Source organism: Apostichopus japonicus, chromosome 18 (genome assembly GCF_037975245.1).
Source record: "Apostichopus japonicus isolate 1M-3 chromosome 18, ASM3797524v1, whole genome shotgun sequence".
NCBI classification, from domain to species: Eukaryota; Metazoa; Echinodermata; class Holothuroidea; order Aspidochirotida; family Stichopodidae; genus Apostichopus; species Apostichopus japonicus.
The window spans coordinates 13,116,020-13,128,770 of NC_092578.1; the positions used below are offsets into that span (position 1 = coordinate 13,116,020).

A 12,751-nucleotide genomic window follows, 5' to 3' on the forward strand; every position below is an offset into this window, starting at 1 on the left:
GGTATGGTAGTTGGCTGCATGTCCCAGTCCGGCTCTCTCTCTCTCAAAAAAAAATGAAACATGGCAAAAGAAGTACTACTCACGTGCATTGCCCGAGTAAGTCCCAAGGGTAAGTCGATAACTGTCGCTTTCGTCACTGATGGCAAACTCGCTGTAGGTAGCATGCTTACTGACGCCTTTCGAGTTGGTCAGGTCGATTCTAAGTTGATAGAGATCCTGGGAGACAAAGTTGTAGATGTTGTCAAGACCTAACCAGAATTCCTCGCTAATATTACCGAAACCACGCTGATAATCTTCCATCCTCTGGTAGAAATCCACACTGCCTGTGGATCGTCTCTGAATCACCTGAGGGTCAAAGAAAACACTGTGCTCAAGAAATGTTTAACTTCAGCCACGACGATTACCTCATGTCCATCTTGGGAAGGGATCGTACAGGTTAAAAATATAAACTTTAAAAATAAAGTACTGCCAGACTTTCTACATTTAGGATATAAAAGTTCAATAGCATGAGTGAAATGCTAAGAATTTTTTTGGGGTGGGGGGAGGGGGGTGATGGGGGGCAATGTGTACTCACACTAATGCATCTGGCATCAGGGAGAAATGGGTAACAAAATATGCAGCAGATGACCCAAGGACTGAGGGACATCACAAGCTGCATGCCACAGAGTTTAAATATCCTGAGACTACCTCTCAGCAGTGGCGGAGCGTCCATATAGTCAGGGGGGGGGAGAATGCCCCCCCCTGACGGATTCAAATGTACTGCTGGCGCCCTTTTCAGCTTTTAACGACTTTTTACTTATTCGCAATTATTGAATTTTTTATTGCGCTCTTCATCTAAGTATTGACATTTGTCACAATTTCTTGCTGTAATTTTCTGACAAAATGCTCTAAAGGCTATTTATTCTTCGTTTATCTGCAAACTAGCAAGGCCCGGAAAGGGTCATTTCCGGTGATCTAGGCAGTATCTTTACTCAAAAAAATTCTGTATGCTCCGCGCCAACCTGTGGTGGGGCTCCGCTTAGAAAGTGTCAAGAGCACCCCTACAGACAATTCTCGCCCCCTCTGACCAATACCCCTAGCTCCACCACTGCCTCTCAGTCTCTGCTGGTAAACTTTCTTTTTCGTCCTACACATATAAATTCACTGTCAAACATAAGTAAGAGGGGTTCACAGTGAGGCATTGTTGATTAGACTTTGACATTTAGGGTGTGAAGTCTTGCACACAAAGCAAAGGTCTCATGCCAGTATACTGACCTAGTTTCGAATGAGGTGTAACAGAAGTGTTAGACACCACAATCAATCCCAGAAAATAACCACACAGCTTGCTACCGTCGGTAATTAGACACTAGTGTACAGTCTATATATACAGCTACGATCAATACCCACAACACAGTGTATATAGCAGCGATGGTTTTCTCAGGTCTAGATAAAAGATAACAAGGTATCACTTTTCATTACTGTCTGCATTTTGTAGCCACAAGAAGAAAACGTCATTTGCAAGCCACAGAAAAATAACTTTTTCATAATGCGGCATCCCACAGTTTGGGGTTCTATCCCTTGGTAATCCATTCTAACTATGCAGACAATTATTGTTGAACGTGAGCTCACCGTCCACGGCCCGTTTGGTGAATCAAAGTCACAGTAAACCGGGAGTGTTTCCCCAGCACCCAGCGGGAATACTAAATATTTGCCACTTGGTCCATCACCCACATCAGAGCAGTCCACTGGCAAAGCTGATGAAGAATGAGTGGAAAATCCAACGTTATCAGGTTTATACAATGGAAACTTGCCTGGTGGTCAACATCGTCAGAGTTATTCTAATATTGAGCAACATCATCACAATTACCCTTATGATCAACATCGTCAGTTATCTACAAGCAACATCACTGTCATTGTCCTGACAATCAACGTCATCAATCATCTATAAGAACATTGCAATTGTCCTCATAACCAACACCATTCGCAGTTATTTTTCATTAAAAAACATATTTCAGAATATTCCTAAGCTGATAACCAGCATCATGAGAGTTATGCAGATAATCAATATCACAGGAATGAATGAAACAAAAACATGTTAAAATTTGCTAAAAATGGACACAGTCTTTTACACGTAAAACTTAAAGTTTCTGGTTTGGTCAACAATCCCACTTCTCATCAGGTTCGCTACAGTTTTCTTGTGCAATGTTGACAAACTCTTTTTATTTTCATATATAAGATTACAACATCTAACCATTCAATATTAGGCATCAAACTTTTAAAGATAATGACTTCAGCCTCAATTTTTATATGCTAAATTAGAAGCACCAGCTCTGAATTTGTGGTAGAAACTAAAAAAATTACGATTTACACTTTTAAGAACAAAAGTCAAACTAACCCGCTGGTACGCTTGATTGTTGTCCACAGGTACCACTGAGCTCACAGGGATCAAGTCCCCAATCTTGGGGACATTCAGGACAACAATTACCCTCATAGGTATGTTGAAGATCCTCAGGACAGGGGAGATCATCACATTCAACACCATCGCAGGAATCATTGATATCTGTTACTGAAGAAATAGACAGAGATGAATGTTTGCAAATAAGAATTAAATATCAGAAGACCAACTAACATCAAGAACTGAAGCAACTAACTATTGGTCATACCTTTCAAATTATTCCAAGATAAAGAGTGGGGCTCCATACATTGATGTCGGGACATCAGCTACCTGGACACATATTCCCCAATCCCATCCTCCCCCATCTCCCCATCCCACTACCGCTAAGCAAAATAATATCTGGCAATTATCGTAGAGTGCAAGACTACTGTTTAAGTTGAACATATGTGTTGGGTGAGCAATTGTTTGTTATCATGAAATTGCCAACCCTGGAATCCCTAACCTTTGTCAAATGTTTATTCGTCAATCCTGCTTTCAACACGAGATAAAAATCAATCCGTGGCACCCTTAATCTACTCATCAACTCCCCCCCCCCTTCCACCCCAGAACTCTCACTCCCCAGGGACCTTGATTACATCACATTAAAATGTTAATCATTTCATCGTGGCATGTTAGTCGGCTTGTAACTTGTTAGGGTTGCAATGTAATAACATTAATTAGCAGACCAGACATTGTACGCATCAGCGATTAATACATAAATATGAAAATACCGCTAAAACTGCCAGATATGATGCAATTACTATTGATTGTGTACCTATGCAAGTGGGACAGCACGCCTCCTCATAACTGATGTCCATTCCAGGGGGACATACTGGAATGTCACAATAGAACCCTGCACAGGGGTCTGGAAGCTCTAGATAGCAACCGACTCCAGCAGAATCAAGTACATAACCTTCGGGGCATGACAGTTTACCGCAATTGATGCTATCGCAGGGGTGCTCGATGCAACTAGGACAGCAGCCTTCTCCCTCGTAGTCAAGGAGGTAACCAGGGGGACATACTCCAATGTCACAATAGAACCCTGCACAGGGGTCTGGAAGCTCTAGAATGCAAGTGAATCCATCAGAGTCAAGTTCATAACCTTCGGGGCACTGCGGTTTATCGCAATGGATGCCCTCGCAGGGTTCCTCGATGCAACTAGGACAGCAGCCTTCTCCCTCGTAGTCAACCAAGTAACCAGGGGCACAATCTGGAATGTCGCAATAGAACCCTGCACAGGGGTCTGGAAGCTCTAGAATGCAAGTGAATCCATTAGAGTCAGGTACAAAACCTTTGGGGCACTGCAGTTTATCGCAATGGATGCCCTCGCAGGGTTCCTCGATGCAACTAGGACAGCAGCCTTCTCCCTCGTAGTCAACCAAGTAACCAGGGGCACAATCTGGAATGTCGCAATATACACCGGTGCAGGGATCTGGGTCAACCATACACCCTGGACAACACCCTTCGTATTCATGGTCCAAGACAAATCCTGGATCGCAAACTATGATGCCGCACGTGACGTTAGTACAAGGGTCCTGGATGCAACCCGGACAGCATGCTCCTTCTCGGTGACCCACGACGAAGCCCTCAACACAAAGCGGCGCCTCGCACCTACGACCCTCGCATGGATCTACGGACAGTAATTACAAGTTTAGGTAGCGCATTAGTTTCGTTTGCTGTCATATGCTTCGGCGCTGCCATATTACGTACTAGAGACTGCTATGATTGGTTGCAGGGTCAAAGTTCACATGCAATCTTCTTTCATATGCTGTTGTTTTTTCATTGCTGTCCTACATCCATGGTTTCAATATTTGGGAAGACATATGCATATAGGATTTCATTTTATGATGCCATCTGCTTTCACATGCTGTCATTATTTAAATTATTACAATGCTTTTTCCTCACCCCCCCCCCATTGCCATAATTCATATCATGATATGTCATCATCATGTTTTGATCCTGTCTCAAGTTTCATATGCAGTCCTATCTTCAATGCTGTCATGTTCAGTATGCTGTTACATGTTGAATGATGCCCTCATACTTCATTGCCACTGTCGTGTTATGACCTGTCCTGCTTCACCAAGTGAAAGATTTCACACATACTGACTGGTTAGAATGCAGTCATGTTCCAATGCTGTGTTCTGTCATATGGTGTCATGAATGGATGATATGTGCTGTCACACAGGCAAGTTTAATGTTCTCATGTCACAATGCTGTTTTATTTCATTTTTTGCAATATGGCAGGAATCAATGAATGTCACAAATTTCGATGACATCATGTTTCAATGAAGTGTTTATCTTTATGTTGTCATGATTTGAAGCTATGCTGTCACCAATATTGATGCTATCAAAAGTCTAATTGCAGTGTTCTTTTCATATGTTGTCATGACTAGAAGCTATGATGACACAAATATTGATGCTATCAAAGTCTAATTGCAGTATTCTTTCATATGCTGTCACGATTGGAAGCTATGCTGTCACAAATATATATGCTATCAAGTCTAATTGCAGTATTCTTTTATATGCTGTCATGATTGGAAGCTATGCGGTCACAAATATTGATGCTATCAAAAGTCTTAGTGCATTGTTCTTTCATATGTCGTCATGACTAGAAGCTATGACATCACACATATTGATGCTATCAAAGTCTAATTGCAGTGTTCTTTCATATGCTGTCACGATTGGAAGCTATGCTGTCACAAATATATATGCTATCAAGTCTAATTGCAGTATTCTTTCATATGCTGTCACCATTGGAAGCTATGCTGTCACAAATATTGATGCTATCAAAATTCTAATTGCAGTGTTCTTTCATATGTTGTCATGACTAGAAGCTATGATGACACAAATATTGATGCTATCAAAGTCTAATTGCAGTGTTCTTTCATATGCTGTCACGATTGGAAGCTATGCTGTCACAAATATTGATGCTATCAAAAGTCTAATTGCAGTGTTCTTTCATATGTTGTCATGACTAGAAGCTATGACGTCACAAATATTGATGCTATCAAAGTCTAATTGCAGTGTTCTTTCATATGCTAAAATGATTGGAAGCTATGCAGACACAAATATTGATGCTATCATAAGTCTTAGTGCAGTGTTCTTTCATATGTTGTCATGACTAGAAGCTATGACGTCACAAATATTGATGCTATCAAAGTCTAATTGCAGTGTTCTTTCATATGCTGAAATGATTGGAAGCTACGATGACACAAATATTGATGTTATCAAAAGTCTTAGTGCAGTGTTCTTTCATATGCTGTCATGATTGGAAGCTATGCTGTCACAAATATTGATGCTATAAAAAAGTCTTAGTGCAGTGTTCTTTCATATGTTGTCATGACTAGAAGCTGTGATGACACAAATATTGATGCTATCAAAAGTCTAATTGCAGTGTTCTTTCATATGCTGTCATGATTGGAAGCTATGCTGTCACAAATATTGATGCTATCAAAAGTCTTATTGCAGTGTTCTTTCATATGTTGTCATGACTAGAAGCTGTGATGACACAAATATTGATGCTATCAAAAGTCTAATTGTTGTGTTCTTTCATATGTTGTCATGATTGGAAGCTATGCTGTCACAAATATTGATGCTATCAAAAGTCTAATTGCAGTATTCTTTCATATGCTGTCATGATTGGAACCTATGATGACACAAATATTGATGCTATCAAAGTCTAATTGCAGTGTTCTTTCATATGCTGTCATGATTGGAAGCTATGCTGTCACAAATATAGATGATATCAATAGTCTAATTGCAGTGTTCTTTCATATGCTGTCATGATTGGAAGCTATGCTGTCACAAATATTGATGCTATCAAAAGTCTAATTGCAGTGTTCTTTCATATGCTGTCATGATTGGAAGCTATGACGTCACAAACATTAATGCTATCAAAAGTCTGATTGCAGTGTTCTTTCATATGCTGTCATGATTGGAAGCTATGCTGTCACAAATATTGATGCTATCAAAAGTCTAATTGCAGTGTTCTTTCATATGCTGTCATGACTAGAAGCTATGATGTCACAAATATTGATGCTATCAAAAGTCTTATTGCGGTGTTCTTTTATATGTTGTCATGACTAGAAGCTATGATGACACAAATATTGATGCTATAAAAAGTCTAATTGCAGTGTTCTTTCATATGCTGTCATTATTGGAAGCTTTGCTGTCATCAGTGTCAAAGATATCATATTTAACTCGCTTACATGTTTCAAGGATGTATTCTTTGATTTAAAGACTTCTGTTTGCCAACCTTTCTTAACAGTATCTAATCATTAACAGATGGGTTAATTATCTGAAAGCAGCATGTAGTACTCAAAATAAGTCCACCACCATGCAATTATATCAAGGCAATACATGTAGTTAGCTTCAAGTTGCACTGGACCATATGCCCCTGAAATCTTCAGAAATATGGTACATTGCAACATAACAACCAAGAGCCTTGTTTTCATGTTAAGATCTGGATAGATGTTGTTACTGGGATCAAGCAATCAGACAAAGTACTGATTGCTACAGTGAACAGTGAGATTTTGGTGAGTGAAATCATTCATAGCGTTGATATGAGACAATGCAGTATAGTTACGGTGTGTTAGTTTGGTAAGAAATATGTAGATTTAGTGGGAAGTATACTGGGCTGATTAGTAAAATTTCAGGAATTATCTTTTGTTTTTAATGTGCAGTTTACATTATAAATGAGGGTAGGGGAGAGGGGGGTGGAGGAAACTATTGTTTCAAAATTACTATCTGTTACATTGGGACAGCACTTGGTCAAACTTATGTTTTATAACTCTTCTTCTTCCAATTGTCCTTTTCGCTTCTCACTTTCAAAAGGTTGACTTCTTCAACAAATGCTATATCCAATCCACATTGATAAAATAGTAAGACAAACTAGGTTTATTAAAACACAAAAGTCAATTTTTTTGTATTTTCACCTTCATCCATATTTGATCAAAAGTTGGGACTTCCCTATTCCGTTATACTGCTTTCCCCCAACCCCTGCCCCTTCAACACCCTTCCCCCATCTCCAAGCCTCACAACTGGCATCTTGTACTGCTGTGACCCACACTCATCCACATCAACACATACATCGGGTTGTGAAGGTCAAGCTTTCATCTAAGCAATGCGCTATTTCAAAGATGCAGATGTTTTTGTGCGTTTAAACCATCTGAGCCACAAAACAGGATCCTAACTAGGAGGACAGGGACCGTCGCAAGACAGATCTCTCTCTCCCTCCAGTTCTCAGGACAGTTTTCACGACGATAATATTGACAAATGAGAAATATGATGACTAAAATCTAAGGCTTGAAGGAAAATATCCTATAAAGTACAACATACATTGTAAATGCGAGAAAAAAAGAAAAAAAAATTAAAATTCCCCTCTCTTACACTGGGGCACTACCTGGAGAACTTTGTGCTTTTATAACACCTACCCCCCAAATAACACCTCCCCCCACACCCTTCTTCACTTCAAATTTGTCTGTTGTATCAGCACATGTTAAAATAATTAAAACAAAAAATATTGAAACAAAAAAAATATTGGCAAAGATTCCACCATCTGAGCCATTAAATTGCAAAGACAAGGCCCACAAGATTCTATCCTTAAATGTCTGAATGAATGAATGAATATCTGAATGAATGAAGAATGAATGAATATCTGAATGGATGGATGCATGGATGGATGGATGGAGAGATGCATGGATGTAAATCATAGCAGAGATGGAAATGCACAATGTGGTTTTCCAATATTAAACATCAACCACAAATGAATGTTTCAGGGATATTTATCTTAAGGGATAAGGTCATTTTTAATTTTAGTTTAATGATATTTATTTTACATTTATAAAGTTTTAACATCACCACCTATTATTTCTGACTGACCATGCATTAGCAATTACCACAAATGGTCTTTATTAGGAATCCCAAGAGAGCCTCATTCCCTTTTAAATATGGACTGCAACTTTAATGAAATTCACACCATAACAAGCGATCTTCTCGGTATAAGCAATGTTTACTCATGGGTGATCTACATACCAAAAATCAAGATATACTTTTTGAGTTAATGTATTTAAAAGCATTTCTTGTGCCTAAGTTCATTGCTGAACAAAATTGCTGAACATTTTCTGAATCTAACTGTGAAAACCACATCCTCATAGCATTTTGCATTACAAATATATTAAATATTCAAATTTAGTGATATTATGTAAATGCATCTTGGAAATGCAGAATGGATTATGTCATCAGGGCAATTCAGCTGAAAATGTCTCTGTTTGTCTTTACAATTTGCCAATCATTTATTCACAAACAAAAGGAAAATTTCTACAAAAAAGATACATTTTGATGAAATTCTAAGTATAGAGAACTTTGACAGCTAAGCAAACATTTTGAATGTATCAGGTTTCAAGGATAAAATCAACATGAAGATTATCATAGCCTAAGTAAAGCTTCCAAAGAGCAATTGCCTAGATGACATCACAGACCCCCTACTGTGATCCAACTTCCTGGAGTAGTTGAAAGTTTAGCTAGTTAAAATCATGGGTGATTTACATACCAAGTATGAACTTCAACCAAGATGTACTTTTTCTTACTGTGTTTAGGTTTTCATACATTGAACTCTGTTTACCTCAAATGACCTTTGATCGCCTCCAATTGCAATAGGGTTCCTGTTCTCACCATGGGTGGTTTTACATACCAAATATGACTTCAAGTTAGGATATCCATTTTTGACTTATCATGTTTACAAGGTTTTCAGACCTTGACCTCTGGAAACCACAAATAAGCTTTGACCTTCACAGAAAAAAATAGGATTGTTGTACACAAGAAGGTGCATCCACACACCATATATGAAGTTCATCCACCACACAACTTTGAGTTATGGTCTTTAAAATCCAAGGCATCACACAAACAAAACACCCACACACAAACATACACACACGCCATCACCATACATAGATTCCTTTTGCTTTCCAAGATAAAAAAGTTTTTAATTTCAATGTGAGTCCATTGTACTGAAGGCTGCCACATGAGATGCCATGGTACTTGTGACGTCTATACCAGAAATCTTCTGGACAAGTTAAAGCTATTGGTGTCAACTGTTTGTTTAATAGGGGATCCCAATAACAAGTAGAATGTTCAATACTTGTCATGATTATAAACAGCAGTTCAAGTTTACCCTGTTAGATTCCAATTATATTGATAACACTTCAAACCAGGGCTACTACACTATGTTGTAGGTTTAATGATACTGTTCAAACTGGATCCTTCCATAGATGCAGTTTCTTGCAACCCCTAGCAACACAATGCATCAGTCCACTCTCTTCTTTACCTAGAAGTGACTATTACATCATCGAGGTGATAGGTCATCTCTGTATATTTAAATACAATTCAGCTTACTTAAGTTTACTTGAATGATAGCTATGGTACAGAGAGTAATATAAGTTTAATGAATCAGGTATGTAATATCAATTAACAGTAATTGTGCCCGTTCTATTTCATCAATATTGTAGAGTGTCAATCAATTAGGATCGATCAATTATTCCCCTTTATTTTGCACCTTGCAATTGAGTGGGGAAAAAAACTGGCTTCCTTTGATTGATTGTTGCCCACTGATATTGTGCACTGACTACTGTATGTGGCCTCGTGCAATTGTATTTGCAATGCATCGAGAAATTTACTATGCTGTAGCAAAAGTAAAATTTCTCGATTTATGTTCATCGACGTAATAAGGGAGCGAACCAGAGAGGCCAGTTCAATGGCTTAGTGATTCCTTGCCACATTTTATATGAGAACATGCAAAAGTTACACTGGACCTGGGATTTCCATGTGCTGACTCAGATAGACTTATCTGAGTTTCACTAATGTGAACTAACATACCAAAACTTCTATCAAAGTAAAGTCAATGTTTTACTCTCATCAGAGTTAGTCTGTTTACAAGGTTTTTGGACCTGGCCATTTGTTGACCTCTAATGACCTTTGACCTTCACAGAACATAGTAATATTCTAAGGTGGATCTACTGTACCGTAAATATCATGTATGAAGTCAAGCTTCGCAGTCGAGTTTTACAAGGTTTCAGGCTTTGACCTCAAATGACCTTTGACCTCCACCAACTTCAATGAGCAACTTATACACATCAAGGGATCGACATACCACGAACTATAAGTTCAACCGTGCTGAATGTTTGCCTTGTTGGTCTTGATCACAAGGTTGTCTGACAACATTAAGAAAATTGTTGTCTTTTCAATGACTCTCATTCTTTTTTCACATTTCATGAGCTTTGGCATGATGTACGGCATTAAACTAACACAACACTGCTATTAGTCCAGGCTCTTATTTCTATACCATTTTTACTTGTTTTAGAAATGACACTTTTAAACATATGCAGCTATTCAATTAAAGAAAAAGAGGCTAGACTACTGTACTTAGTCTAACAAACAGATCATTAGATATGAAAATTAAAACTAACCTGGAAGTACTGTTGGTTCTACACAGGTACCACTGAGCTCACAGGGATCAAGTCCCCAATCTTGGGGACATTCAGGACAACAATTACCCTCATAGGTATGTTGAAGATCCTCAGGACAGGGGAGCTCATCACATTTAACATCAACACAAAGAATATCAAGAATACCTGAGAAGAAATACCACATCAGACAAAAGAAAAAGCAAATGAAAAAACTGACTGCAAATGTCAAAGTGCAGTGAGGATTGGATATTGAAAATGATTTCTTTTTACAAATGTTATTTGAAGTGGAAAAGAAACTTAAATATATCACTCTGTACTGCTCAGGTCTCTGCTACTTTACCAAATGTTATCTTTGGCAATGAATGTTATGATGAACCCCCCTGGCTATAGTCATCTTAGTCTCCCAATAAAAGTACACTCACCTAACTTCAGGTCATTCTCGTAATGTAAAGTGCAAAGATGTTTCCCTGCATTTAGCAGCTTCAAATACACATTCACTGGGATAGGTTTCACCGTTAAAGCAACAGACTAGTGCACAAATCAGTGGAAATGGTCTTTCATAAGATTCTAACAGGACCCCCCCCCCTTCATACACACACACACACACGAGATATAAAGAGGAAAAGATCGATTTAATAGTCCAGTAGTTACATCAGAGTAAAGATAAGCACTGGTAAAGATGTGCCACTTTGTTTCTCAAGGATTAAAGGCACTTGAAGACTGGCCCCAAACCGTGTGCTGCCCTCTGAAAAAGTTACCTTTCCGTTGATGTATGAAGTTTTCTTCTTGATCGCTACAAAATGCAGACACTGATGAAACGTGATACCTTGTTATCTTTTATCTGGACCTGAGATCAGGGAGTTCCATAACATCTCCCTGCTGAGATATCCATCGCTGCTATGTACACTGTGTTGTGGGTATTGAACGTAACTGCATGTATTGACTGTACACTAGTGTCTAATTACTGACTATATTCTGGGATCGATGGTGGTGTCTAACACTTCTGTTACACCTCATTTGAAACTAGGTCAGATTACTGACATCAGACATTTCTTTGTGGGCGAGTCTTCACTCCCTTTAACTCAGAGCAAGAAAAGAGCCTCAAACCAAGTAATATGACAGTTGTAGGATAGAATATGGTAAATTTATGATGCTTTAAAGTAGTGTTTACACGGGTCCAAAAATCTGGAACCGGGTACCCGAGGGCCGTTACCCGTCGGGTATCCGGGTACCCGGAAAAAATTGTTTACCCTCGTGTATCACGATTTTCAAGAAATTACATATTGGATGCTGTAATAAATGCATTATATTCTCTACTGACAATGTTTTCATGTTCAAATACGTAGGTGTAAGATAAGGTATAAAACCTTCCTCAATAATTTTTATTTGCTTTTGTTTCTTTCATTAACTTGTTAATAAATTAATTATTTAATTATAATTAGCATTACTACTAACATCACACTGCCGCCGCTGCTTATACTTGCTATTGCACGTCTATTGGATCAAACCATATAAATATCCAATTTAGCTCTTAAACAGTTGTTACTACTAGTACTATCTATTATGCAGGCCCAGCGTTCGCATTAGCCGCAAGATTGCGCGATTCGCGCAATTTGATCGCATTTGGAATAAACGATTAATAAAAAGCCACTAGCGATTAATATTTTTTACTTATCCCGTCTATAATCCATAAACATCTCGTAAAATTCCTTGTCAGCCTTTCCTTCTATGAAATAAACGAATGAATAAATAATAATTTCTTCCACATGGTAGCCTAACACCACACTAAGTCAATGAGAAATCTAGCTAAGCCTAACCATCTGTTTATTTGCTGAAGTTGTGACGCAGTTATAAGACATCCATGGAATACTTTCGT

At 38.5% G+C, this 12,751-nt stretch overlaps 1 protein-coding gene across 1 annotated transcript in view; it reads right to left on the minus strand.

The window, feature by feature from the left end:
- Positions 1–12,751, minus strand: part of LOC139959158 (uncharacterized) — a 57,737-nt gene that overhangs the window by 3,091 nt on the left and 41,895 nt on the right. Inside the window, exons 28-32 of the mRNA XM_071956755.1 lie at positions 10,876–11,040; positions 3,189–4,043; positions 2,375–2,545; positions 1,609–1,733; positions 84–345 (exon numbers count right to left, since the gene is read on the minus strand). Coding sequence (XP_071812856.1) covers positions 84–345; positions 1,609–1,733; positions 2,375–2,545; positions 3,189–4,043; positions 10,876–11,040 — 1,578 coding nt within the window. The remainder of the gene's footprint in view (positions 1–83; positions 346–1,608; positions 1,734–2,374; positions 2,546–3,188; positions 4,044–10,875; positions 11,041–12,751) is intronic.